The 26,935-nt window shown below is 42.7% G+C and overlaps 4 protein-coding genes across 6 annotated transcripts; 1 reads left to right on the top strand and 3 right to left on the bottom strand.

Moving 5' to 3' along the window:
* Window positions 1-2,218: 2,218 nt before the first annotated feature.
* gem (GTP binding protein overexpressed in skeletal muscle) lies at window positions 2,219-5,079 on the bottom strand. The gene is made up of 4 exons (XM_019892065.1): window positions 4,178-5,079; window positions 3,636-3,712; window positions 3,304-3,508; window positions 2,219-2,892 (listed from the first exon to the last, which is right to left on the bottom strand). Exons 1-4 carry the CDS (start codon window positions 4,518-4,520, stop codon window positions 2,612-2,614), a joined length of 906 nt encoding a protein of 301 aa, XP_019747624.1. The 5' UTR covers window positions 4,521-5,079; the 3' UTR covers window positions 2,219-2,611.
* A 3,603-nt stretch (window positions 5,080-8,682) lies between these two features.
* On the bottom strand, window positions 8,683-22,297 carry rad54b (RAD54 homolog B). Of its 2 annotated transcripts, none has more exons than XM_019892152.1 (16): window positions 21,943-22,297; window positions 21,288-21,450; window positions 20,357-20,534; window positions 14,809-15,003; window positions 13,652-13,945; window positions 13,391-13,553; window positions 13,098-13,323; window positions 12,505-12,591; window positions 12,303-12,423; window positions 12,084-12,223; window positions 11,483-11,773; window positions 11,208-11,371; window positions 10,861-11,122; window positions 10,714-10,780; window positions 9,985-10,182; window positions 8,683-9,914 (listed from the first exon to the last, which is right to left on the bottom strand). In XM_019892152.1, the coding sequence occupies exons 2-16, from the start codon at window positions 21,432-21,434 to the stop codon at window positions 9,697-9,699; spliced, it is 2,751 nt and encodes a 916-aa protein (XP_019747711.1). In that variant the 5' UTR covers window positions 21,435-21,450; window positions 21,943-22,297; the 3' UTR covers window positions 8,683-9,696. The 2 variants fall into 2 exon arrangements, with proteins under 2 accessions (XP_019747711.1, XP_019747712.1); XM_019892153.1 differs by having other exon boundaries at window positions 8,683-9,905.
* On the bottom strand, window positions 16,878-18,912 carry LOC109529018 (fibrinogen silencer-binding protein). Its single transcript, XM_019892156.1, has 2 exons — window positions 18,487-18,912; window positions 16,878-17,748 (listed from the first exon to the last, which is right to left on the bottom strand). The coding sequence occupies exons 1-2, from the start codon at window positions 18,891-18,893 to the stop codon at window positions 17,178-17,180; spliced, it is 978 nt and encodes a 325-aa protein (XP_019747715.1). The 5' UTR covers window positions 18,894-18,912; the 3' UTR covers window positions 16,878-17,177.
* Window positions 19,702-26,853, top strand: rnf41l (ring finger protein 41, like). Of its 2 annotated transcripts, none has more exons than XM_019892155.1 (8): window positions 19,702-19,776; window positions 23,192-23,331; window positions 23,431-23,603; window positions 23,842-24,048; window positions 24,276-24,415; window positions 25,158-25,320; window positions 25,395-25,509; window positions 26,031-26,853. In XM_019892155.1, exons 4-8 carry the CDS (start codon window positions 23,843-23,845, stop codon window positions 26,433-26,435), a joined length of 1,029 nt encoding a protein of 342 aa, XP_019747714.1. In that variant the 5' UTR covers window positions 19,702-19,776; window positions 23,192-23,331; window positions 23,431-23,603; window position 23,842; the 3' UTR covers window positions 26,436-26,853. The 2 variants fall into 2 exon arrangements, with proteins under 2 accessions (XP_019747714.1, XP_019747713.1); XM_019892154.1 differs by having other exon boundaries at window positions 25,395-25,515.
* The last annotated feature ends 82 nt before the right edge of the window (window positions 26,854-26,935 follow it).

The raw sequence follows: 26,935 nt of genomic DNA, 5'->3' as shown, positions 1-26,935 counted from the left end.
TTTTTATTAATAACGTGGCAGAGCAACTAACATGCGGTGGACTTACTCGCAGTTGCTTCCGGGAACTCCCCCTTATAGGCGGGACCTGTCCATCAACTCAAGCATGACGTAAATAGTGTAAACTCTCGTAAAGCACTAAACATATAATAATAACCTATTATATGACACTGGTAACATAAGTTATTTGAGTTTTTATTTGATATCTAGCTTCAAGTGCATGTACTAGTACGCCCTCACTAGTAACAGAGTTCAGTGCACTCTTACAATGACGGTGTCTTGCTAGTAATCTGTTTTATTCACGACTCCATTCAACAACTATAATGGTTTCTCCACACTGGTATGACAACATTAGTGTACTACCACTGGTAACATAAGTTATTTGAGTTTTTATTTGATATCTAGCTTCAAGTGCATGTACTAGTACGCCCTCACTAGTAACAGAGTTCAGTGCACTCTTACAATGACGGTGTCTTGCTAGTAATCTGTTTTATTCACGACTCCATTCAACAACTATAATGGTTTCTCCACACTGGTATGACAACATTAGTGTACTACATATTACTAGTTGACATCTGCACACCGCAGGTACCTCCCAGTGAACCGCTAGATGTCAACCGGTAGACTTTTAGAATTTCACTAATAGCACGAATAACACACAGTTGTCAACCAGTGCACAGTTTTGTCAGTCCATTTAATACTAGTGCGCTGAATTAGGAATGAATATTAGTGCCTAAGGATACTTGCTCAAATATCTTCACGACAAGCTGTTTGAGTGTTGAGTCGATATCCCTGATATTCAGCTTAAGGTCCATGTACTAGTATATTATTTGCTCACATGAGTCAGATAACATGGCATATACATGGACTACTACATTTAACTAGTGAGGCAAAACTACAGCACTAACTTTGGCATACTAGTTGGGCTCTGCTTGACCCTGCACAGGGATATGGTGGGGGGTCAGGCCTTCTGGCGCGTAACAGGTTTGTTATCAGCCCTGGGCCAAGGCCATAAAATGGTGTGGCAGTGGGAGTCTCGGTAGCGAAGGCCATTACATGTTTCTAGTGAGGCACAATTATCATTATCCACTGGTTCAAATTGAATAGCTGCTCACAAAGCCTTCCATAAATCATGTGAATGTTACCCCAGCAACATATTCTCTCAGTTTTTTTTTTTCCACAGCTTTTCCAACAAGGCCACAGATCAGTCTCAAGCTGCGATCCGAATCTCGCGTCAGGGCCTGAGCACCCAGTCGCACACTACTGCAATTTGATCTTTTCAATATTCACCGTGGCATTATCACCCTGTGACTCATCTGTCGCATGTTATTTTTAGTGGTTGTCATGTAACTCCATTGTGTCAAATGTGAGTCACACGCTACAACACACAAAAGGAGACTTTCTTCTGATCTTTATTGAAAAAAGCAACACAATAAGCTACTGTACATACAAGTGGCAACATTTCAGGGAATTTGCACTGAAATGATATGCGTGTAAGCCAAAGATAACATTTACCTCACACACACAATAAGTATTTCTCATATCAAAAACACTCACACCCCAAAAAAACACACTGGGGAAAAAACACCTCAAAACAATAATTTCTCTCACATAAAACAAAACCTCTCACATAGCAAAAACACTCACATTAATTAACTAAAACATCTCATCTCATACACACACAAAACCTTTCACACATACAACACAAACTGCCCGCTCACACCAATAAAATACTTTTCCCAAAACTAAAACGCTCACCCTCGCTAATACATATGACAACAAAACTCTCAAATCTCACTCAAAACACTTTTATGCAGATATGCAGCAAAAGAAAACTGAAACACCCTTATCTGTCACACAACAGATTTATTAAAAATAAAATTCACACATAAAAAAAACATCTCAACCACATCATAAGCTCACAAACTGTCACACACACCAAAAAGAAAACACCAAGAAACAAATCATAAAAGACAAACACAACAAAAAAAAACCTCTCAAAATATTTCTCACACACCAAAAAAAAAACCAACACACACACACACACACACACACACACACACACACACACACACACACACACACACACACACACACCAAAACATTTCGAGCTAATCAAAAATTGATGAGCAAAGCTGAGTTCTTCTCATCTTTGCAAGAACCCCCCCTCCCTCTCTCTCTCTCCCTCTCTCCCTCTCTCTCTCTCTCTCTCTCTCTCTCTCTCTCTCTCTCTCTCTCTCATATTTTTGACCCACCAGATAGAATAACAAAAAAATTATTCAGTTGTGTTGAGTGTTTAAGAGGTAAAGTTGTTTTTGGCTTAATCTGCACCTCGTACGCTGAAGCTTGTGGTACTATAAAAAATACATTTGAACACTTACAGTTAAAGCGTCAACACTTGTGATTTAACAGACTGGCAGGACTGAAAGCAAATAGGAAGAGAGGTATGTGAAACACAAACATGTGGTTCTCCTTGTCCATTGATTGCCTGTAAACAGCAAATGTTGCCATCTTGTCCACCAAACTGTTCTTGAAGCCGCTCATCGTAGCATTCATTTTTCCCCCACAAGCCCACGCAGTCCACTCCTCAGTCGTTCCGTGTCAATCATTCTCCTTACAGAACAGACAAGTCGTGGCAGGATTTAGACTTGAGCCAGAATGCGACACTGGGATTGTTCCTGGCCACTATTTTGTCGAGAAAACGCTTGGCCTTGATGGGGAGGCTCTCCCGACGGGGGCGGCAAGCAGCGCGCCCGCCGCCCTTGGCATCCTTGGAGTCCCTGCGCAGACGCAGCTGTCGCACAATGCCATGGAAGGCCTCCCACACGTTGTGCTGCATGGCGGCGGAGGTCTCGATGAACTTGCAGTCGAAGATGGCGGCGCAGGTGCGGCCTTCTGGAAGCAGAATACAGTATACAGTTTTTTCTTGTTTTTTTTTTTTTTTTTTTTTATGCTTCAGCCAGCCAGCAGCATACATTCGAACCAGTGGTTCTCATACTGAGTCCCTCGAGTTTAGTAACTTGGAGGTTAACCTCACCTCACTTTAACATTGTTCCTTGGCCACAACAAAGCAATATACTTGTATTACACACGGCTGTTGCCTGACTACAAAAACAGCGAATAGGTGTATTTTTCAGCCAATAAAGGAAGCTAGGTTCCCCCAAAGAATCATAGACTAGAAGCTTTTACATTTACGGAATTAGACACGGTTTCTCATTAAAATAGCATGAGACCTTGTGTCAAATCTTTTGACCGGTACTGTATGATTTAATTTAGTATTACGATTTTGAAGTTGACGGTTCTTACCGTTGGTAGAAACCTGCCTGCGTCGCACCAGGTCACACTTGTTGCCCACCAGGATGATAGGCGTGTGTTGGGCTGGGCGAAGGCGGCGCAGGGTGATGCGCAGCTCGGACGCCCGCAGAAAGGATGATCGATCGGTTATAGAGTACAGTAGCAGGAAGGCGTCGCCTGACTGCATGTAGCACTCCTGAGCACATTCACCGTCATTCTGCAAAACACGCATGGATGGATGATCAATATGATGTGTGGATTATGGGCACGAGGGAGAGAAGGTCCAAACACTCAATTCGCCCCTGCCCGAGGTATTGTTAACTCCGGCCGTGGTTTTGACTCACGTCTGCATCCCATGTGTCCAACAGAGTGATTGTTGCAGCCTCTCCATCCACGTGAATTTCCTTCTCGCGTAGTTCTTCTGAAATAATGAAAAGAAAAAAAATCCACCACTTAAAATAATGACAAATCGAATATTTTAACTTTATAAAGATGAATTGATTTCAATGTTAATTATTGTGGTTATAGTTTGCACTTTTTTCTCCACTGTATCATACTTAAAATTTGACTAAAATGTTGCATTACCTAAATAAGCACCACAAAAAGAGCATTAACTGAGGGCGCGAGTTTCGTGAACTGTTCGTAACCTTGAAATGTTGTAACTCGAGGACAACAGGTGTTAACATTTTTTTAGGTATGATTTAGGTATGTTCAAAACCACCTGAAATCACACAACCACAATTGCAAGGGTGTTATTAAAAAGTTAGCCATCTGTGAAATACATTTTTTATTGTAAGACATTAAATTTGTTGAAAACACTCCAATTCCCCCAAAAGTTTCCATTCAAATGAATTGAAGTCTATGTACTCCATTGCTGAGTCCTTACCTCCACATAGCTCGCAGTCATCGCTGTCCATGCTGTCCGCCGCCCCGGAGAAGATGCAGGCGAAGGCAGTCTTCCCGACCCCGCCGGCCCCGAGGAGCACCACGCGGTACGGGTTGACCGAATCAGTGGAGATGACCGAGTCGGACGACGAGGACCAGCTGCCACGGCTGCTTCCTCCGTCAGACTCTCCGGCGGAGCTTGCGCACGATTTGGATCGGGAGATGCAAGCGGGCACGCGGGCGAGGAGGCTGTCAGGGAACAAGTGGCTGCCCGGGTCGCAGATGCTCCAGCGGTGGATCTCGCTCTGGAGGCGGAGGCTGTGCCGGCGCACGCTGGACATCATTATCCCGTCGTTCAAGAAATAAGCAATTAAAATCAGTAGTGACTTGGGCTTCGTTTATTCCCCAATACCAAATGGTTAACGGTTTTAAATGAATTTATAAAGTGCTCCCTGCAGTTTAGCTTCCGGCACTGTAGTTTGGAAGCAGGATTAGTTGAGAAACATGTTGCCAGTGAAATGGAGCGTGTCGTGTCCTCTCGGTGCTCTCATTAATCCTGCAATGCTCATGCTGCTGGGGTTTCCCTGCATGTTTATATGACGAGGTTCGCCTCTCTCTCTCTCTCTCACTCAGTTACTGGAGGGAGTGTTGATCAACTCTCGTGACGGGAGGGGAGCGTTTAGATGCTCTCAACATTAATGTACACTAATGGCCCACAAATCACACGGAGATCCCCTGTAAGTGCATTGAGAAAATGATTACACAACATACGCATGAATATATAAAGGGTCTAATGGATTTGCTCGTATACAAGACTCGACACTTGGAAATGTGTCTTGCTGTTATTCACACTGAATGTTCTTCTCACATTCTGCCAGCGGGAAGGAAGGGCGTCTGACAATTGGAGTTGGGGAGGTGCCAGCAGCATTGGGTGACAATGGCAACTGTGTTTAGTGGTCATGAAATCTCTTTAAATGTCCGGGTCAGATATGAACACGAGAAGGGGGGGACTGGTTTTACCGTCTACTGGTTGACTACCAGTTTGTTCTAGTCCCAGTGGCATGCAAAGGGGTGACCGACCGGGTGTTTTGGGCATCCACCCGGAGGGGGCATCCACAGCCCCCCCCCCCCAAAAAAAAAACCCACGAAAAGCAACAAACAGATCAACAAACATAAACTGCAGTTAGAATAACTATTTAACATGCAATTCTTCACAAGGTACTGTCCCTAATAACCCGGTACATCTTATGTATTAAAACGTTTTAAATTAGACCCATTCATTGATAATACGCCAAATAAAACAGTGCGCTTAATGATCCATAAAATACAGTACAACTCTCTTTAACCGTTTTTCTTTTAAAACATCCTTTTTCCGTTCATGTTGAAAAAAAAATCTGATTTTAATTTGGGTGGATTTTGGAGAGCCATTTTACTAATAGTGGGATTACGCCTCTTTCTCTTTTGTTGTTTGTGTTGTGCAGAGCTTCTGTATCGATGTGGTCTCATCTATCGTGGCCTTCTGCTCTGATCTCCTCTGGCCGACAGTCGATGGGGGCGACATTAAATCCTTGTTAAGTGCTGGAGCGTGACCAGGGTCACAGGCTTTCATATTGCACATTGGCAAGGTCTTGACGGTTAGTTTAGACAGATAGCCACATACAAAGTGACCGCGGTGTTCTGTCCCACATTCTGGGACAGTCAACATGGGGAAAGTACAGAGTGGAACCCCTAATTAGCACAATATGTTGTGGAATGATGGTTGATCATTTTATCCCAAAAGACAAACAGTAATGTAAATATAAAACAATCTGTTCTAAGAGCGAAACAGTCACCAAATTTTTATTAATTACACAAGCTAAGTAATGTTTTCACCTGCTATATTTGTAGAAGTTTGCTACTTCCTTGTTATCGAGAGGTGATTGATGTCACTGTGCCAACAAGTGTGTCGTGATAAATCATTAGGTCTGCCGCAGTAAATTATCCAAATTTACTTAATTAGTTCGACGGTGCAAGACGGGGAATTAAGTGACAAGTTTACCCCCATTATAAAGTTGAGTGATGAAAAAAAGAGATACTCAATAAACCAAACGTTGAAGAAAAACTCCAGCAGTCCTTGTGGTTTCCTCCGAGAAAAGACAATGGCTGTTCGTGATGCTGTTTGTGTGTATTTGTATGTGTTTTATCATATTTGGCTTAAAGTCACAATCGTTTGATGGTTTAAAATTGCCACAATAACAATGCTAATTTCCAATAGCTCATCGATGGCATTTCCTATTGTATGTTAGCATTAAGCTAGTTCACTTATATTACGCGAATGACAATGGCAGTGTGGCTGTGATGAAAGTACTTTAAATAAACAACAGCTTGAAGAAACAACGCTTTACCTCTTATATGGAGAACTGTTAGCTATCTGACAATTAGAGAAAATGATTCAATGTGTGCAAATATTGTTTTAAAAAGTTAATTGAAAAATAAAACTACTCAACGGTAAACATGAACAGGATGTTCTCGGGATGGCTGAGACGCAATGTTGCTCCATCAAACATTACGTGTTTGATGAAGCACTTGTGGCAGCCACCCCCCCCCCCCAAAAAAATTCTCAGCTCTCAGGTCAGAGCGAAATCATCTTAATTTAAACTTTAGAAAGAACAATGCAGCAGTGTGAGGAGCCACACAGGCTGTCTAGAAGTCATAAATACTGTAGAGTGAAGGGCAAAGTGCAGTGTGGAAGGGTGGAGCGTGCATGAATACAATACAGTATGTTCGAACCATGAAGGCTGCTGCACTCCGAAGGCCATGTGCCCGATTTGTTCCTCGATGAAATCACGCCCACAAGCCTTCACCGTGGCTGAGCCCGGGGCCACTGAAGCGGCAGATGATTAAAAAAAATATTTTTTCGGCCTGAGCGGTATGTGCAGCCTGATGCACGTGGCTATAAGCTCATGCAGCTTAAATGTCAATGATTCTCTAAGTGATCATGAATGAAATATAAGACCCACAACCTTGAGGGTTAATAACATAGGCTTGGCCCGACTATCTCTTCATTCAGAGATTTAGGATCACAAAAAAAAAAAAAAGATCCAATCTGTCATTTAGTTTCTCATCAAAACAACTGCACCCCTCCCTTCAGCAGTAGAGTTATTCATTTAAATGCATCCAGTGGGTCTTTGAGCTGGCAGGCTTAAAGGGGGGGGGGGGGTTGGCAGAGGATGGTTAAGAGCTTTAGAACGACTCCATCTCGTGCGCTCATCAGACACATGGCCCCGAGACATTATTTGGATCAATCGGACGAGTTACAGTTGTTTGTCTAACACGTGCCCACTAGCTTGCTGACACAAGATGGGCTTCGAAACAAGCTACCATGCATTCCCTCACTAGGGTCACGAGTGAGCTGGAGCTTACGCCAACGGACTTTAGGAGAGAGGTGAATTGATCAATCGCAGGGCCCGTGTAGACACTCACATTCATCCAGACCATTTAGAGTCATCCATTAACTTAGTTTGCCAGCACAGGGAGAACATGCAAACCAGTCTTTCATTTGTGCAGAGCTTTTGAAACCTTCGGGGTACTCAAAGCGCTTTAACATTCTCACCTCATTCACCTACTGATGACACAACAACTGGGGGTTCAGTATGTTCAGGGTTTCTGCAGGTATCAGCAAATCTAATTCAAAGTTTTTTAAGACAACTACAGTAATATATATATATATATATATATATATATATAAATGGATATACAGTATAAGGCTGTTTGTTAAATATATGATCAGAATGAACCACATCATTAGTTGACTCGCGATTTATCGCAAATTAATCGCGCATTTTATCTGTTCTAAATGTCCAATAAAATATGTTTTTAAGTGTTTCATACTGCTGTTAATTAGCATAAAAGTGGACAAACATGTCTACCTAATACAAATATGGTTGTACCTTTTAGTTCATTGATACAGTAATTTAGAGTTATTGGAAGTTAAAAAGTCATACTATAGAGTTAAAATGAGTCTGAAACATTCATTCCTGGAGGTCATTTTTCTGCCACTAGGTCGGATGTTGGTGACAGGAACAGTACATTTTTCCTTTCAAAATAAGAGCAAATTAAGTGTAACGCAAAAGTAACCTTGTGGACTCCTGTCCATTTTGTTCATTGGCATTACATCTCCTTCCCAGTCTCCGCAAATTAAAAACAAAACAAACAAACAAAAAACCCCAAACAGATCATTTCCCCCCAATTAATCAAAGAAATATATGCTCTTCCTGGAATACTCTCAATTATGTAAACTGCTCTGCATTCAAAAATGTCATTTAGTGACAAAAACACTGAACTGTGTCATACTAGCCCAACCATCCCTTTTCTATCGCGCTTGTCCTTATTAGAGTGTCCTGTGAGTGGAAGTCTATTTCACCTGGATTTAATTGTAGGATACACCCCGGACTGATTACTAGGTAATCTGTTCTAATATGACATGAATTAAACTACAATTTTTTTTTAAAACCGCATGTAAGAATATAAGTGATGAACAACTTTTATTGATTAAAAAAAAATCCTACTAAATACTAATATTAAAACTAGGTCAACACATTGTGAGTTTGATGTAAGAATAACATAACAAGGTTAAGATATATTACAATCGAAACCTTTTGTAGTCAGACTGAAATGAGCTGAATAAAATAGCCATCGCAAGGTGATGAAGAGTAATAATTCAGAGTGAGTTAATAGAGCCCTTGTAACGTAAAAAGCCAAACCTCCCCGAAACCTAGATGTTACACAAGAAAATTGCCTCATAGAGTGGCGTGGTGCCGGTCAGATAAATAATAATTATCCCTTTTATGTAACAACGCAATTGAATACAATCCATACACGGTACACGCGGAACACACGAGAACCTAACTCCGACGCAGCGGCTCAGTGCCGAGGCAGCACCGATGAAAAAGGCTGACGAGTGTCCCACATCACTTAACCACTGTGACTCACCGTGGACAGTCATGTCGGAGGTCACAGCATGAGAAAGTGTCCTCATGGGAAAGCTTGTTGTTCTGTGAAAACTGTCAACTAAATGACTGAACACTTACAACGCAAGGAGAGTGGAAACTAAATCATTCCAAATGAGATGCTCTGAATAAATTCTCAGCACCTAAACATGCCTCATCATTAGGATTAACTGCTGTTGTCAAGACAGTTTTACCTTAGATGGCTCTGAAAAAATGGACAAAAAAAAAAAAACATTCGGAACTCCCGCAAATCTGCTCACCTGGTGACAACTCCATCGATCCTGTTTCTTCATTTAAAATTTAAACTCATTTTTTTAAGCTAACAAGATAAAATTCTGAGCTGTTTGCAAGTGTTACTGACATGTTTGAAACATTCTGACCCTCTTCAGTGGCTTAATAACAACAACCCTTTCAGTAAGACGAATGGAGTTCGACATCACCGCAAAACTACAATCCGGGTAATAGTTTTAAAGTAATAATGCGAACAGGTTCCACCAGGACTGAGAGTAGTCTTGGAGGCAAGCAGTGATGATTATGGTCCCACGTGAGAGATGGTGGTTTGAAAGGCAAAGGTGATGTGGTCTCGGGCGTAATCGAGGTAAGGGTCAGAGAAGGCGTGGGCGTCTCCAGAGAAATGTCTCCACCGCATCAGCTCGGACATGCTGAGGTGCTTCTGGGACGAACCACTGCGGTCACGACCGAGCTGGCACGGACGATTGTTAGAAGCCTGATCTTCTTCCTCTTTAATATCTGAGGAGAAAGTTAAAATAAGATGAGTGTGCAAATATGGTCTTTCTTAACTGATTAAAACCGGCCCTACCGTGAACTGAGCCGTCCATGTCGCAGCTGCAGTTCAACAGGTCATGAGTTAGAGATTGCGTGTCGGAAAGGCTGAAGAGATCTCGTAGCTCGCTGGTGGAGAAGCTGGCATGCTCTGAGCCTTTGCCAAGGTCCACCACAGTCCCAGAAAGCCCCTGTTTGGACACTTGCCGCTGGAAAATGCGCTCTTCAATGGTGCCTTGAGAGGGTCACAGAAACCTACGAATGAGTACGGTTTTCCCAGTGTGCCGTATTTTCCATCCATATATTTTCGACAGTGCTTTTCCTCATTCGGGTTACAGCCACAGCTGAGATGGATCCTGTCACAGCTGACTTTGGGTGAGAGCACCCAGAAAAAAAGTTGGATAATTTTATTTTAAAATATATTATTTGACTTTTAATAAGAGCTCAATATAACTATGAAAAAAATTCAGTGGTCAATTTAAAAAAATGGGCTTATCACAATGTATTTCATCTCAGTCTGTCGCTAATTATTGATATATACAAATAATACATCTTTGTTCATCTATCTATGAAAGCTATGTAAAGTGACAGGCAGAAGAATTAAATGCTCTTCCACATATTTGATTTGATATAGATAAACCGATGAAATCTATTTCTGAACCAACATTTTATGAGTGTTGGATGGACAAACAAGGTGCAGGAGTAAAATATGTGCAAACGCACATCATGTACACAGCCACATCCAGTGATTATAGTAAGATGATACCTGCAGTCAGGAGACGGTAAGTGTGCACGGTCTTCTTCTGCCCGTCTCGCCACACTCGTGACATAGCCTGAACAAAGCAAAGGAGTGAATGTTCCAATGCAGCAAAACAAAACATCATCATCTTGTTCATTGTTTTGGTAGTTTTACCTGAATATCGGTGGCCGGGTTCCAGTCAAGGTCATAGAGTACCAGGTGAGAAGCTCCCACCAGATTTAGCCCTACGCCACCAGCTTTGGAGCTGAGCAGAAACAAGAAACTGGAAGAGTAAGGACTATTGAAGCCGTCGACCAGTCGCTGCCTTTGGTTGGTGGGCGTTTGCCCGTCGAGCCGACAGAACATGTAACCCATGTGCACACAAAGCTTCTGGAGCATGTTCAGCGTCTGAGTGTAGTTGGAAACGATAACCACCCTGCAGGGAGACACAAGAACTGTCAGACCTGTAATTCAACAGACACAACAACACACAGAAATGTCTTGAATTGACAATGGCGTACTTGTCCGATGGGCTGAACTGTTTGATAGTCTTCAGGAGGTCCAACAGAACCAAAAGTTTCCCCGAGTCATCAGCGTTGAAGCTATCTGAAGAGTAGTTTTCTGGGAAAAATGGTGCTAAGCCTTCATATAACGAGCTCTCCTCGGAATCACACTTCATTTTGTCCTACAAAAAAAAAAAAAAAAAAAAAAAAAAAAAAAAAAAAAAAAGCATGTTGCCACAAAAAATTTTGAATTTGAACAGGACTTGACTGATTCAGTGAATCAAATGTCTCACCATGACAGTGGTGTGAAGCAGAGCAGGGTGGTTGCACAGCTTTTTCAGGGCGGTGATGCAGGCCAGGTGAGTGTGTGTTTGCATGGAACCCTGGAGGCAGGCTCGGAACACTCTATGGCTGAGGAGATGCCTGTAGACATCTTGCTGCAGTGGGGACAGTCTGCAGAACAATGTCCAGTCCAGGCGCGGTGGCAGGTAGCTTTTGATGATCTCCTGTGTCCTCCTCAGGATGAACATGCCGGTAAGTCGAGAGAGCTCAGACGCTCGCTCTTCTCCCAAAGATTTGTCCTCCTGTTGGCAGAGTGGCATATTGCTTTCGTTTCATACATTGACTTAGAAGTGTCACATGGTTACCAGTCTCAATAAACTAGAAAATAGTGGTCAACAAGCTGCCCGGGAGCTTGTTTGCCTGCCCGTTGAGTAGAAGCACCTGCATGTCATACATAAAGCATATTTGACAATAAAGATGACCTTGACCTTGACTTGACTAAAGCCAAACTGTGGCAGGGTTTCTACTTTCAGGACCTGGATTTGACACCTCTGAAGATGAGTGAGTGAGTGAGTGAGTGAGTGAGTGAGTGAGTGAGTGAGTGAGTGTTACCTCTGAGCAGGAAGGCTGCCTGGAACGAAGAATGGGCTCTTCAAACACCTTCCTATACGCAATGGTGGAGCCAAGTATGCCCGGATTAACAAATTCTATGATGGCGTAGAACTCCTGCAAGTCGTTCTGCACTGGGGTACCTTCAAAATATATTTAGTAAATTCAGAGAGAGACCTTGTCGATTTCTCGCAGAAGTCAAGAGAGGTGCAGCTCAAGCACCTGTGAGTATGACCCTGCGAGCACAGCTCAGGCTGCTGAGGGCCGAGGACGTTTTGATGCTACTGTTCTTTAATCTGTGACCCTCGTCGCAGATGATGAGACCAAAATCCACTTTTTGCACCTGAGAACACAAAGGTGGCATTCAGGAGATCTCATTTCGTATGATTCCACAGGAAAAGTTGCGGACGGGAGGTGGGCAAACCTGTTCGAGGCAGCGCAGTAGCATTTCGTAGCTGATCACAAGAACATCGTGCAGAGGAGACAAGACAAACTGCTCGATCCTGTGGTCCTTCATACGACAACAGACAGTATAAAAAGAAACAGACAACTATGAGAAGAATGGTCCCAGTAAATTCGATCACAATGTTAGATATGCCTGCACAATTTCGTCAGACCATGTACAAAACAGCTTTTAAAATTTTGTCTTTACATATTTTCTCTATTTAGAACCAGAAACGTTTGCAAACACTGTTGACAAAAAAAGACCGCCAACAGCAACATATTTTTTAAATCAGTCATTCTGCATGTTAGTTGAGAGCCTACTTCCTGTTTATGGAGGATTGTGCACATTACAGAGATGCTGCTAACAATTTGATTCTTACAAAATTATAATTGACTTACAAGTAATGTATTTTCTATACAACCAACATATAGTGAACAAAATGCTCTTCCACTTGATGGCAGAAGGTAATTCGTGTCATTTAACCTGCGTAACCGCCTGTTGTCGTTCCTACAACAGAATAAGTCACGGCACGCACATGTTGACTAAGTATATTTGAAGATCTCTTTCCTCACTTGATCCACTGTGAAAACGTTGATCCTCTCACGACCAAGCCATTTGTTGAACTCGGCGCCCCAGTTTTGCACCAGGCTACCCGGCGTAACAACCAGCGCACGCTTGGCAACCGCTTTCCCTCCGTACGGACCCTGCTTGAGCAAAGTCCAGCAGAGAGCCACGCTCTGGAGGGTTTTCCCCAGACCCATCTCATCAGCCAGGATAGCCCCGTAGCGCCCTGCGGCTCTGATGATTGAAAGAGAATGGACGCTAAACAACGGGAGAGCTCACAAATGTGGACACGTGATAATACCTCATTCCCATGACACATTCATAGAGAAAGAGCAGGCCATCTCTCTGATGGGGACGCAGCTGAGCCGTCAAGTGCGGGTCAACCACCACATCGACCACAGGAAGCCCTGACTTGTTATTTGACCACTGGTGCTTGAGAGAGGGCCGGGGCATCACCAGAGCACCTAAGAATGATACAAAGGATAACTTTACATAGAAAGAGAACCTGATTGAATAAAGGTGATTGAAGACAGTGGATATAAAACTGATTGAGTCTACACACCGGCGGCTTGTGGATCATGGCGAGGCCTGCAAATTTGTTGCTCCCTTGGTTGGGATCCAAGATGCTCCGCTCTCCCCGACAAAGAAGGGGGGCAAAAAGGTTTGGATGCTCGGCGGTGTGAAGGAGGGGGAGCCGTCTTTTGGAGGATGTCTTCTACCCGTGCTTCTTGGAAACAACGTCCCGTGGCAAACGTTTCTGCGGATATGACTCCCATCACCTCCACTTCTTTCGCTCCGATAATCAGGGTCTCTCCCTCAGTGAGTGACGCCAGCACTGACATTTTGTAGCCGCTACCTATAAGGGCAGGCAGTGCCATAACATGATTGTTATTTTCAATTTTTTTTTTTTTGCATGCCAACCACCATGTGAAATGTAGGAAAAAAATCAAATTTCACTTATTTGGTTCAAAAACTGTTTCCCCCCCAAAAAAATGTTGAGTATATTTGTATATTTGTCATTGCAAGTGAATACCTTTCAACAGGCATTCTAATAACAGAATACTGCAGCTCTATGTTCAACAGATTTCACAACTGAGTACATTTTTCGTGACTCGGAGAGCTAAAAAGAAATCAGCAGGCTGTAGCGGATTCTCTATATGGGGTCCAGTATGATGCAATGCTCTAGCTGTGGAAATTTGAGCAGCTACCTCGAGAGAAATGTTTAAATCTCAACTAAAGACTGATTCATGCAGAGTTTCTTGCCCCATTTCACCATCTTACATCTGGACTTTGGCCTGTTTTACTGTCACTTCTCATCTAGGTGGTGATGAGTGAAGGGAGCAGATTGCTGCCGATGATTCCAAATGGACTGAACAAGACACGAAACTGAGGAGGACCACTTCCTCAGAGGCTACCTGTGGCTCATTTCATTAACTCTCATCCTGTGTTGACAAACATTGTACAGCATCATATCATGTGATAACCGTTGCCCACTGGACATCCATTGCATCCCGGTCATCCTGGAAGAGTGACTCCTCCATCTGTGCCTCCTCATGATTTCTTCCCCTCACAAATTGGTTTTCTTAGAGTATTTACTTGACCGAACCGCGGTGCTCTCGAGGAAGGGGTATGGTTGATTTTTGTGAACTGTAAGGCCCTTTGAGGACACGTGACTGAAAACTAAATGAATAAACCTGACATTGGTTCACAATACCTCACCCTGGCCGATGTCCTTGCCCTCCATATCCTTCAAGGTGGCCGTGCGACCCTTCGTCACCAGCACGGCATCCCCCTCCCAGCGCTTGTGTTTCTTTTTGCTGGCCTTACACCACATCACGCTGAAGTACCGCACCATGTCCTGGTTGCATTCTGTATTTGGGACTGGATTTGAAACGGCACATCCTTGAAGGGGGCCTGTGGAAACAAACGCAAAATAGTGATGAAGAGTATCCTGGATGCACAGGCAGGCCCCATCAGCAGATGTCCCTGTTGCACCAGTTGTGCACTCACATCCACTCAGAGCCACTCACATGCATTCAAGTAGAGTGCTCCCTTGCAACATTTGGACAGAAAAACCAAGTTGAAATGTCTATGAAAAATAGGCATTCAAAAAGTAGGTCAAGTGGAGGTGTGATTAAAAAAAATAAATCAAAACCTCAGTCTAGTAACTTTCTTTTAATAGAAAAAGACACCAAAAAATAGAGAAACAAAAACTAACAACACCCAACAGTGATTTCCCCAAAGTACAATATTCCATTCACTTGTATTCACTGGCAATCGATTTCATTTTCATGCCATTTTTAGCAACACACTGAATGTGACATGACAATATACAACGAAACATCCACAGTTGAACGTGGGGGGAAAAGTGGGAGGGACCATCATCACAGTGACATCATTTGAGACTTCAACACTGTTAGTGTATGACAAATCAAATGTGTTTTCACCTTTTAAGTCACTCAACTTTTACTGGACGATGTGACTTTTCATTAGACATGTGTAAGAAATTAAAAACGATAGCTTCCCTTGTATAGCATTGTTTTAGGGCTGCAACTAAGGATTATTTTAACAATCAATTAATCTGTGGATTAATTTGATTTAAAAAAAACGTTTCATTTTTTTCCAACCCGTTCTTCAAAAAAGGACATTTTTTTCAAATTGACATTTCAGAAAATGCATGAACCTTCTTTTCATGATTTGATTATCCGCATCATGTCGGAAAATAGGCAAAAATATTGATCAGTGTTTTCCAAAGTAAAAGTTTCATTAGACATGTGTAAGAAATTAAAAACGATAGCTTCCCTTGTATAGCATTGTTTTAGGGCTGCAACTAAGGATTATTTTAACAATCAATTAATCTGTGCATTAATTTGATTTAAAAAAAAACGTTTCATTTTTTTCCAACACGTTCTTCAAAAAAGGACATTTTTTTCAAATTGACGTTTCAGAAAATGCATGAACCTTCTTTTCATGATTCGATTATCCGCATCATGTCGGAAAATAGGCAAAAATATTGATCAGTGTTTTCCAAAGTAAAAGCAGATGGTTGACGATGTTGTATTTTGATGAAGAAATCTGAGCATATTTATTGTGGAGGGAGAAATTCAAAGGATTTGAACAATTTTAGGTCTGTTAATTAATGAATTATCATAACTAATTATCGATTAATTTGGAAATCGGTTTGTTGTCGTGTAATAGTTGTATCTTGACATTGTTTTAAGGCTCACCGTGAGATTTTGTAGACGGTTTCACAAAATGTAAAAAGAGATCACAGATTTTAAACCTGTCCTCATCTGCCACATGGTATGGATGTTTGATTTTAGAACATCATTACATGGTTCAAAACGAGATACGACCCCTGAAACTGGTGTGCAAGCACTTCGTAATGTCCGTGACATCATAGCAGCACGACACAGTGTAACCCATCAATTAATTTTACACAGCAGAGTAGGATTGACAACATCCGGAATTTTGTGTTCTTTTCTCAAGGCGTTATTGGCGTATCTTTTCTGCTCTTTCTTTCCATTTTAGCAGAAAAATTAATATTCTGTTATGAGTATGACTCCTCCTTGGACTGCAGTCTGTCTATCGAAACGCTTTAGAAACTGTATCACTGTGATAGGGTACTAAAAAGTGGTATTTTCTAGCCTTCCAATACCTTTGACAAAATCAATGTCAAATACTCTGATACTGAAGTGGTTGAAGTGGATCTGTTATCTCACGTTCCAGGCCCTGCCTCAGTGTAACCCATCAATTAATTTTACACAGCAGAGTAGAATTGAGAACATGCGGAATTTTGTGTTTTTTTTCTCAAGGCGTTATTGGCGTATTTTTTCTGCTCTTTCTCTTTCCATTTTAGCACAAAAATTAATATTCTGTTATGAGTATGACCCCTCCTTGGACTGCAGTCTGTCTATCGAAACGCTTTAGGGACTGTATCACTGTGATAGGGTACTAAAAAGTGGTATTTTCTAGCCTTCCAATACCTTTGACAAAATCAATGTCAAATACTCTGATACTGAAGTGGTTGAAGTGGATCTGTTATCTCACGTTCCAGGCCCTGCCTCAGATCAACATGTTCCTTCTTGCTAAAGAGGGACGGGCAGCCCATGTCGAAGTCGGGCCACCTTCAGCTTCTCCACTTTGATCTTGGCCCTCAAAAGTTCCTCCTCCAACTGTTGCTTCCTCTTGAGCCCCTCCCTCTTCTCCTCAAGGTACATTGCCACCTTCCTGTGATTGGCTAGCACCAATTCGTGCTCCTCTTTGGCCAGGTGCAAAGGGCGGAAGCGCTCGGACTCGTGATGAGGGTAGACATTGTTTGGGTAGATGTTGTTGGGGTAGAAGTCGTGGTGTAAAGACAGCGGCGAGGCAGAGAGGGGGATGTTGACAGACGAAGGGGCGGGAGACGAGGATGCATCGTAATCCCGGATGCTGTCCGCATGCTGTTCTCCCATCAGCTCCGGGGCCGCCTCCAGCCGCAGCTCTTCGTGCGTGGATGGGAGTGGGAGATCTGGAGGGGGTTTTACATCATCTTCGGTGTCCAGATGGACCACCTCATGGGGTATGGTGGGGACAGCTGCTGAGTAGTCCTGAGGACCAGCCAGGGAAACGCTGCTGCCAGGAGGCTCGATGGGAGATGGGTGCTTACTGTATAATAATCTGAGGATGAACAGCATGACAACAGTAAAAATACGAGCTACATGAGGTTGATTCAAGCATCAAAAAATGGGACAGTTCCATCAGACACCTTTATGCATTCCAACAATAGGGGAATGCATGTCCTGCCTATTTTCCATTTCTCCCTGCTGAAACACACCTGATTCAAAGGACTGAGTTTGGACACCCCAGTATTAAGATGTTTGATATCATAGTTTGTTGTATGTTGACAATTAAATGATTAATACAGGGAATTACAAACAATTTTAGGTGGACGTCAATTGTTTGCGAATTTTAGCTACTTGCTGTAGGGCTCGGGTGTATGTTTGCCCATCCCTGCTCTACTGTGTGCTGAAGTTTGCAACTGTTACATTTTAAGTAAACATTAAAGCCATAAAATACAATGAAACATCAATACTATTTTGGGCATTGTTCTCAAGTACCAAATCAAAACACTAACACATTTTAAGTTTAACTCTGAACAAAAAAATCTCTAGCTCTGGACTAATATGATTATATTTATCTTTCAAATCTCGTTCTGTTGGAAATAAAAGGAGATTTCTAAAGACTACTTGTATATATACTGGAGGGATGTAGTGTGCACTCTGATTTTCTTTCATTCTTCTCTTAAGGTGAAAAAAACCCCAATACAACTAACAACATTATTTTGCAGCTTCTGCTGAATTTTTTGTTTTGCATGTTGAACTAATCTCTTGCTGGTTCTGATGAGTCACTGCGTACCTGCGCAGAGCCAGGTCCTTTTCGTGGATGGGCACATGCTGAAACAGGTGAGGGATCATCTCCATTACTCTCTTGGTTGGCTCTGAGATGCTGGCTCTGTATTCCGGCTGGGCGTGCCTCTGTTGCATCACTTCCTGTTTGGCTGACTCCTTCAGTCTCTTGTAAAGAGTTCTGAGGCCCTGAGCTGTGCGGTGGGGCCTGTCGCCCCCCAGGGCATTGTACTGCTCCGCCACAGTGTCCCAGCACTTGTTCTTGTCCACAATGACTGCGTGTTTGTTGGTGTGTTCCTCCAGGATGCGGACGTGAGGCCGGACGAGCTTCAACAGGTCCAGCTTCTCCGAGAGGGTGAAGTTTGAGGAGCGAGCTTTCCCCACCATGCTGGAAAGGAACACCGAACCGGATGCCATCTTCCAGCCCCAGTCAGGCCTTCAGCTGTCACCACCCCCCACCTTTCTTTTCTTGTCCTGCTGCAGGATTCTCTTATTCCACTGAGACATAAAGTTAACACTGATTTAACTGCTCCATGTCTCTTTTTTCTCCTCTTCCCATTCCAAATCAAACGCGGGCTGTGATATGTCACAAGCGTGAAACCTCACCACTCCTTGGTTTCCTACCTCTGTTTCCTTGCATAAGAAAATCAGGCTTCTGCCGTGCACAATAAGAATCAGGCTTAACTAGGCCAGCCTCGCTTAGGCCCCCGCCTACCTTCCAGGGTTTTGGATGAATTCCTCCCAGCTTAGACTGACGTAGCTAAGCCGCTTAAACCCAGCCCGACCTACTTACAGCTCGGCCTCTCTAAACCCCAAACCGAGCACAGCGAAGCCACGTAGTCTCAACACACAACAAAAGATGGTGACACACATTCACGGGGGGGATGGGGATTTCGGTGGATATCAGTTTATTTGGGGTCGACATTGTGTTTTGGTGGAAAGAGTGTGCGGCGCGGGTTTAACTAACTACACGCTGGGAGGAGTTTAAGGAAGCGCGCTGCGCACGCGCGTCAGCGTGGCTCGTATTGCTGCTACATGCTAATAAAACCGTCGCCGCGAGCTATTCGTTTCCACGAACCCGCCGTGTGGGAAGCGGAGAGGCTGGCTATACACGCCGGGCAGGGAGCCCACTTGTGTGCTCGTCAGGAGCTGAATACGTAATTCAGACCCCGCGGCTGTCGCTGTTCAGCGCCGCCGAGGTCCAGCACAGTCTACCGCGCGCGTCTGTGTTACTATTTCTATTACCAACCAAATACGAGCGATACGCGTGGTTTGCGTCAACTACTAACCATCTAAAAGTGTAGGTATTTTTTTTTTAATAAACAATGTCTCCATTGAGGTCTTGGCTGAAAAGTTAAGGCGAATGTTTGCATAATTCCGAATATCCACCAGAGGGAGACGCCTTGAAAATATAGTTACAGTCAAGCCCTGCCTATTCGCGGCTTGCTATTCATTTCACAAAATGAGCTTTCTACAAGTTGTCCCATTAATGACGGGAACAGCAATTCTTTAGACAGTACAGAATCCCTGGTATCACTTCAATGAAAGGATATGTTCAGCGAATCGTGCAGTGCTTTATTCCTCAGTTCACAATCCAGCCCTGAGGTTCATTTTCACTTATTTAAGTGTTTACGGATCGTAGCTCAGTTACTTACAGGCAAAGCTTTACTCTGAGTGGTATAAATGCACCAAAATTACTGCATGGTGAACACAGATCCTCATTCTTTAATACTGAAATGTTTACCAAATATTGTAAAACAGGGAAGGTGGGGAGATTTAAAAAATAAATCACAACTGTAATATATAATAATGTTAGCTCCTTATTCTGCCGTCTTGCCTTACTAAGATCAATCATTTAAGAAAGTCGGTGATCTCCTTACCTGTTTCTCTGTTGTCTTGTGGTGTTGTGAACTCCTGTGAAGCAGCACCCGGTTCTGTCACAGCAACATTCTCATTTTCAGTGGCACTGAGTACTCGGGCCAGTGCCTTGGACAAGGTTGGTGCTGACTGGACATATGCAATTTTGTTGGGAGGTGGAGCTGCCAGACTTCTCTGGACCTGGTAGGCAAGTAGTTGTGTGAGGAGAGACAATTTGAGCGGTTCTGAAAGAATCATCCAATAGGTCAAGGATTCTTTTTTACCCCCTCTCTTTTGGCCCTTTTCCACCGCACTAGTTCCAGGCCAGTGCCCAGGTTAGCACTAGTTCTTTCTTTTTCCATCACCAAAATTGGCTCTAGTTTTAGCTCTGGTGCTGGAAATTAGTGTTTAAACTGGCCCCAATTATTTGTTGGGCCAGACGTCAGGGAGCGGGTTTATCATGACGATGGCTCTTTGCCGGTGGAAAACCACACGTTCTTCGGAAGTGCTGGCCCTGGTGCCCAATGAGCGGCAAGCTTTTTTTTTTTGGTCAAAAAGGGGTATTAGAGGGTAGACATTTTTACAAGGCCCCACTTGTATTACAAAATCCAATTAACACACAGTAATTCTGTACCATGTGTGTCAGAGGTGGCATTTGCTTCACCTGTACAACTCTACATGAGGAAAGAGCATGTGACAGTGACAAATGCTTCACGTATGCAGGGATGTCAATTTATGTGATACATTACACTCATATCAGAGCTTTTCAATGGTTCACAGCTGGGGTAGGGAGGAGTGATTGAATGTGTATGCTTATTTTACTGGCGCACTGATACTCTTAAGTATGTATTTTGTTTTAATGATACAAGATAATTTTTTGCAAATTATTTTGCGGGCCCCCCAAGTTACAGCTGGCAGAACCTAGTTTGATAACAACTGATAAAGATAGTTTACCTTATTCAAGGCATTGTCCAAGCCAAATTTGGAGCACTGGGTCTTGGGTTCTGCGCCAGTACATGAAGTAGCAGCTCCAGGAGGCACAAAACGAGGCTTTTTCGCCACATTACCCCGTAGCTGACTGGGAGCTGCTGAGCGTCTCATTTTATAAACCCCTTATCTGTTTAAAAAAAGAACAGAAAACAAGATATATGAACATTATATATACAACATTGATTCCAAACCAATGTATTGTCATTAATATTTCAGTATTGTGTGTACTTTTGTGATATTTTCGTTTGGTGGTGTGAAATGAGATTTTTCTACCATAGATTATGTGATTTGGTTTGAGAGTATAATCACAGATGTGCACAGTATATTATAATGGTATTTAATTACAACCATTGCAGTCGAGTCGGTCAACAGTTCAGAATGTAAAATATGTAATTATTCATTAGTTACTGGGATCATGGTTCATTCCTAATTGAGTAAAATGCAACGACATTGGTTCATAATTAATTAATCCAACTAGAACTATTCTTTTGACTTCTGTGTGCCAATAAACACGATACTGTTGATAGCTCAGTCTGTAATGCACTATTAAGATTATTTACTGAGGAGAAAACAATCGTTGTACTATATACATTTTTCAGTGAACCAAAGTAAGCCTTACCTGAAACTGTCAACACATCTAGCGGCGTCCTTTGTTTGTAACAAACGGCCTACAGTAAGATAATTTGAACATAATACAGAAAATAACGATGACAACGAAAAACCGTCCTTGCGACAAGTTGGAGAAGTCAACATTCGTAGTGTTACTAATTGAGTTTGTCTCTGATCCACTGGTTGAAACGGCACTTCGATTCTCTCTCTCACCTGTAACTGCTTCAAACAACAAGGCGTATGCCGGAATACGGTTATGAGTGCATGGCTGTCCATGTCTTATTTTATGTGTTGTGTTATATTACCGTATTTCATTCAACGTTTTTGTTCAGCTGTATCTGTTGCGAACGCCCTATATGTCGTATTCACTTTTATTCTACGAGTAGGATGTATATTTTTCCTGTTTTTTTCCCGCTGAGTGAGCTCTGAAATATGATTGGTTGTAATCCAGGAAGTATGTGAGGCGAACTAGAAAAGGGGTACGTTTGTTTCGTTACATCTTCTAAATGAATTCATTTCAGGCATTTAGAGTTGTTCTTAAAAACAAACAAACAAACAAAAAATACTTTTAACGTTTTAACCAGTGCCTCTGAAAAATATCCATGCTAATTTGTGTTTACATTCAGTTACAAGCAGAGTTCTAGAAAGTGAAAACCCTGCCAAAGTTTGCCTTTGGCCACAAGTACTTCTACTCAACCAGCAGGTAAATTTGCCCGTTTACCTGCCGGTTAGGTACGAGCACCTGTGGCTGGACCTGGATTTGCCACCGCTGGTTGAAAATCGAGAAGACGAAAGAGCTACGTAAGGGACGGGGTCCAATTAACAGCCACGTGACTGACAGGGACCTATCTTTGAATAATTGATTCACTGAGGTGTGCCAAACGTGAAAAGCATTTTATTTTAATCAATTCATTGCCTGACCCCCCCCCCTTTTTTTAACCTTCTTGAAAAAAATATAAAGTATCCAGGATTGAATGTGTGGAGTCTGAAAAGACATAGAAATGTATTTTTCATATTTTATTTTTTTTTTTTATGATTATCCTGTTATGTATTGGAGCTCATTACGAAATACATTGTGTCAAATGGAAATTATTCATTTTCTACACCTAAAGACAATTTAGATTCAATCTGATGCTATTTCTGTAAAAAAAAAAAAAAAAACCATTAACCCATCATAAATGGATGGGATGACATCCATGTGTGATGGGGTGTTGATTTTTGACGTCATCTGCTGTTGTGCAGTCTGTAATCCAATCAAGGAAGGAGAGAGTTTAATCCAAATTAATCCCACATCCAGAGATAGAGAGAGGCCTACAGGGAAATGCAGTGGTAATTTTAACTGCAAGACCGTTAAACAGCTCACCTGGTAACACAGGACAAAGCTGCCATACATCAGCATGTGAGTATCAACTGTTATTCTATCTCATTTGTCGCTCTGATGTGGTCTGACTGTCGTTTGACAGCTGCTTTCCTGTATCCTCCAATCCTTTGTTGTCAGGGATACCACTCCATGGAGATGCACTCCCAGAGGCAGGGGTGGGATATAGGAGAGAGGGGATCCTCATCTTGATGGAGCAACGAGAAAAGAAGCCGGGAAGAGCATAGTTTGGGGAGAAGAGTCACCTGTGGAGGTCACCAAATCAACCGAAAGAAGAAGAGGTGAAACATCAGGTAAGCGCTGGATATAAACGGGATGTAGTCAGTGATGGGCCAAGCCTTTAAATAGGTCTTTCAGCAGAAAATGACACCATTACAAGTGTTATACTGTACATGAACATCGGATTTTGATGTTTGCATCCATGATTACATTTCATGTTTAAGAAAACATTTTGGGGGGGCCCCCGAGCAATCATTATTAGTTTGCTTTCTCCTACTCTGCGTGGTCTGTTGTATTTCTTGCTTTTTTCAGGATGGGTTACGACCGGGAGAGGTTTGTGGGCTATGTGAATGAGGGCCTCCTGTGCTGTGTTTGTCGCGACGTGTTGAGACGCCCCCTCCAGGCACCCTGCGAGCATGCCTTCTGCAGCGCCTGCATCAGTAGCTGGCTGCTCCATCATCACACATGTCCCGAAGACCGGCAGCCGCTGGACGTCGGCAGCCTCAAGCCCCTCTACAGGTTGTGTGCAAGTCGGGTGATAGTATTCATATTGTGGGGAACCAAGAGGGTTCCCCATCTCTTGCCCAAAGTCAGCTGGGATAGGCTCCAGCTCACCAGTGACACTTTGGAGGGCAAGCGCTATAGAACGGTCATGGACAAATGAAATGGAAATGAATGAAATTGGAATTAAATACAATTCAGATTTCATTTTTCTACTTAGGTTTCGTGTGTGTTTGTGTTCACAGGTACATGCGTAACGATCTGAACCGTCTGCAGATCCGCTGCGTAAATGCAGGACAAGGCTGTGAGACGGTATGCTCTTTGGAGAACCTTCACACGCACGAGGAGGAGTGTGACTTTGCCTTTTTGTCATGCTCTAACTCAGGTATGAAGACTTACTTTTCACCACATTAAATCATTCACTATTAATATATACAGTATTTGTAAAACAGCGTAAACCGATATCCATCTGTAGTGTAAAGGTAATCTGAAACCAATGGCAATCAATGTGTGAGAATAACAGGTGGCTCCATTGTTGCCATGGTGACCATACGAGTGGATCTACCGGGCTTGCTTGGGGCAGCCGGGGTCAACTTCCCATAATTTTTTAATAGGTTTTTGTGTACAAACCATGCTCTTGTTCTCTCAACATGACGGCAACACGTTTTTGCTGACAGGAGACCACTACATTTGTCATCATTGTGGTAGGGATGGCAAGCCTTTGGAATTGTTACATGCTGCAGTGTGCAACTTTTGGCTTCCTGTGATCGTTGTATATGCTTTCAAATAGGTTTTCTGTATTAGGGATGGGCATTTGAGTCATTTTACTCAATTGGCCATGAGGAAAATCATGTCACAAAGTTTCTAAAGAAGTGCCGTTGTTTTGTCACTGATGCAGTTCAATCCCAACCAACTCTCAGAGCTGCTCGGCACCCTAGGCAACTGCCTGGGTTGCCTTGCCCTGTTGCAGCATCTCTGGCTTTAAGAAGCTATGATTCAACAACCAACAGAAATGTAGACAATCATTTTACATTTTACCCAGTGCTAGTGTGGAAAAATATAGTGCAAAAATATCGTTTGTTTTTTTTTTTTGGTATGAAAAAAAAACCACCACTTGTGCATTGCAGGGTGTCCTGCACAAGTCGAGAGACGCGGTTTGGAGGCTCACCTGTCAGAATGTAACTTCTGCAGCCGAGAATGTCCCAATGGCTGCGGCCACACTCTTCTCTCCACCGAGATGTCACAACACAACTGCGTGGCAGAGCTGCGTTCTGAAGTGGAAATGCTGCGGTATGTAACCATGAGTGGAGCAGGGCCACCGCCTGTCACCTGTCATAAATTACATTCAAACGTGGACCACGAAGGGTTGAGATGCTGTGCAAGGTGGAGGAGGTGAGACGGGAAATGGAGTCTCGCTTGGACTCGCAGAGGAGACACATGGTGCAGAAGGAGTCACAACTGAAGAACGAAGTTGAGGAGGTGAAGGTAACACATCCACAAATAACAACTTAAGCTTCAAGTCTTTGTGGACTTAAACTTCATTTAGATTTTGAGTTTTTTCCCCACATTAAATAATGGAATTGGTTACTTAAAATGCAGCAACTTTATTTCTTTTTTTTTTTACTTTGTATTGTTAAATAATTGGTAAATTTATTTACATGTCTTGTAAATCACACAAAAAATTATTAGTCAAACAATTAAAACATACGGTTACACATTTATTTTATCAAATAGGCTATTTAGATTATAAGCAACAGAATTTAAAAATGAGAATGAATCATTCTATTAATAAAATACAATAAACTATTTTAGAAATATTATACATATTTTTTTTTAACTTTGTCATCGACATATATCCCGGGCCATTTGTTCATTTTAAAAGTCCAATGTGGCCCAATTCCCAATTATACAACTTATGCCCTCGAATTTAGGACATTAAAATGAGAAATTGCGGATAATTTGACATTTGCAATGACATTTTTTCTCTCTCTCCTGCACAGAGCCAGTTATCCCGTGTGATCTGTGACGTGCGTGCCCTACTTGGAGCAGAACGTCTGAGGCGACAGGAGTTGGCAGAGATAGAGCTGGAGAAGAGAGAACTGCTGGAGCTCCTCAGAGACCTGCACCCCGTCAGGAATCAGCAGTCTGACGACCAGTTGGGCCGAGACCATCTTAAGGAAGACCGGCAGACATTCGGATGGCAAGCTACCTTCCAGCCACTGAGACACCAGCGGAGGGAGGATTCTTTAAATCTACCCAGTGTATCGCTTCACTCGTCTCAGGCTTTAAACGGACCTGGTTGTCCGCCTTCACCTCAGTCGGGTGAAAGTGCACGTAAGAGCGGAACCCAGAGTGTAACGCTGGACTGCATCAAAAAGAAGAGCCGCGAGGTGACGGTTATCTGAGTAGACCGGATCGAAGGCGAGCCAAATAAGAATAGATTTTTAAAAATAAATAAAGCCAATTTTGACTAAAGAGCATGGAGTTGTATCCTTAAGAATTTTAGAAGCAATACTGAGAAGATATAATTTTGTTTGTTTTTTTTTTAATTTCACAGTAAACTTCAACTTGAAGTGGCATGAAACAGCTTGTGACCTCTTTTTCGAAAATTGTTCATTATCTGTCCAACAGCAGCTTCTTGTGAAATGAATTGAGTACGCTGCCACAATACACCGGTCGTATCCCAAAAGTTTGCGACATCTCGTATCTCAAGTGAACGCTCTCTTCAGGACTCTGGCTCATGTAAATGATCGGTCGGTGAGATTAAAGAACAGAGCACCACATATGTGGCCCATGGGACATACTATGCCACCCCTACTTTAAAGGGATTATGACAATTTAAATTTACTTTTTGAATTTCCCAAGTTGCTTCACCGTAGCAATCAATGATGTGAAACGAGAAACA

The sequence above is a fragment of the Hippocampus comes genome, unplaced genomic scaffold (genome assembly GCF_001891065.2).
Source record: "Hippocampus comes isolate QL1 unplaced genomic scaffold, H_comes_QL1_v1.1 scaffold153, whole genome shotgun sequence".
In the NCBI taxonomy this organism is placed as follows: domain Eukaryota; kingdom Metazoa; phylum Chordata; class Actinopteri; order Syngnathiformes; family Syngnathidae; genus Hippocampus; species Hippocampus comes.
This window is presented reverse-complemented; position numbering and strand designations above follow the sequence as displayed.

What these genes read in the sequence shown, in the direction of transcription:
- rnf41l (XM_019892154.1), top strand. Translation starts at nt 23,843, where the DNA reads ATGGGTTACGACCGGGAGAGGTTTGTGGGCTATGTGAATGAGGGCCTC. An exon ending in AGCCTCAAGCCCCTCTACAG is followed by an intron (nt 24,049 to 24,275) that starts GTTGTGTGCAAG and finishes TTGTGTTCACAG; the next exon opens with GTACATGCGTAACGATCTGA. An exon ending in ACGAAGTTGAGGAGGTGAAG is followed by an intron (nt 25,516 to 26,030) that starts GTAACACATCCA and finishes TCTCCTGCACAG; the next exon opens with AGCCAGTTATCCCGTGTGAT.
- gem (XM_019892065.1), bottom strand. Translation starts at nt 4,520, where the DNA reads ATGATGTCCAGCGTGCGCCGGCACAGCCTCCGCCTCCAGAGCGAGATC. An exon ending in TGACTGCGAGCTATGTGGAG is followed by an intron (nt 3,713 to 4,177) that starts GTAAGGACTCAG and finishes TCATTATTTCAG; the next exon opens with AAGAACTACGCGAGAAGGAA. An exon ending in TGGACACATGGGATGCAGAC is followed by an intron (nt 3,509 to 3,635) that starts GTGAGTCAAAAC and finishes CGTGTTTTGCAG; the next exon opens with AATGACGGTGAATGTGCTCA.
- LOC109529018 (XM_019892156.1), bottom strand. Translation starts at nt 18,893, where the DNA reads ATGGCATCCGGTTCGGTGTTCCTTTCCAGCATGGTGGGGAAAGCTCGC. An exon ending in AAGGACCTGGCTCTGCGCAG is followed by an intron (nt 17,749 to 18,486) that starts GTACGCAGTGAC and finishes GTTCATCCTCAG; the next exon opens with ATTATTATACAGTAAGCACC.
- rad54b (XM_019892152.1), bottom strand. Translation starts at nt 21,434, where the DNA reads ATGAGACGCTCAGCAGCTCCCAGTCAGCTACGGGGTAATGTGGCGAAA. An exon ending in TGGACAATGCCTTGAATAAG is followed by an intron (nt 20,535 to 21,287) that starts GTAAACTATCTT and finishes CTTGCCTACCAG; the next exon opens with GTCCAGAGAAGTCTGGCAGC. An exon ending in CAGTTCAGCCCATCGGACAA is followed by an intron (nt 11,123 to 11,207) that starts GTACGCCATTGT and finishes GTCTCCCTGCAG; the next exon opens with GGTGGTTATCGTTTCCAACT.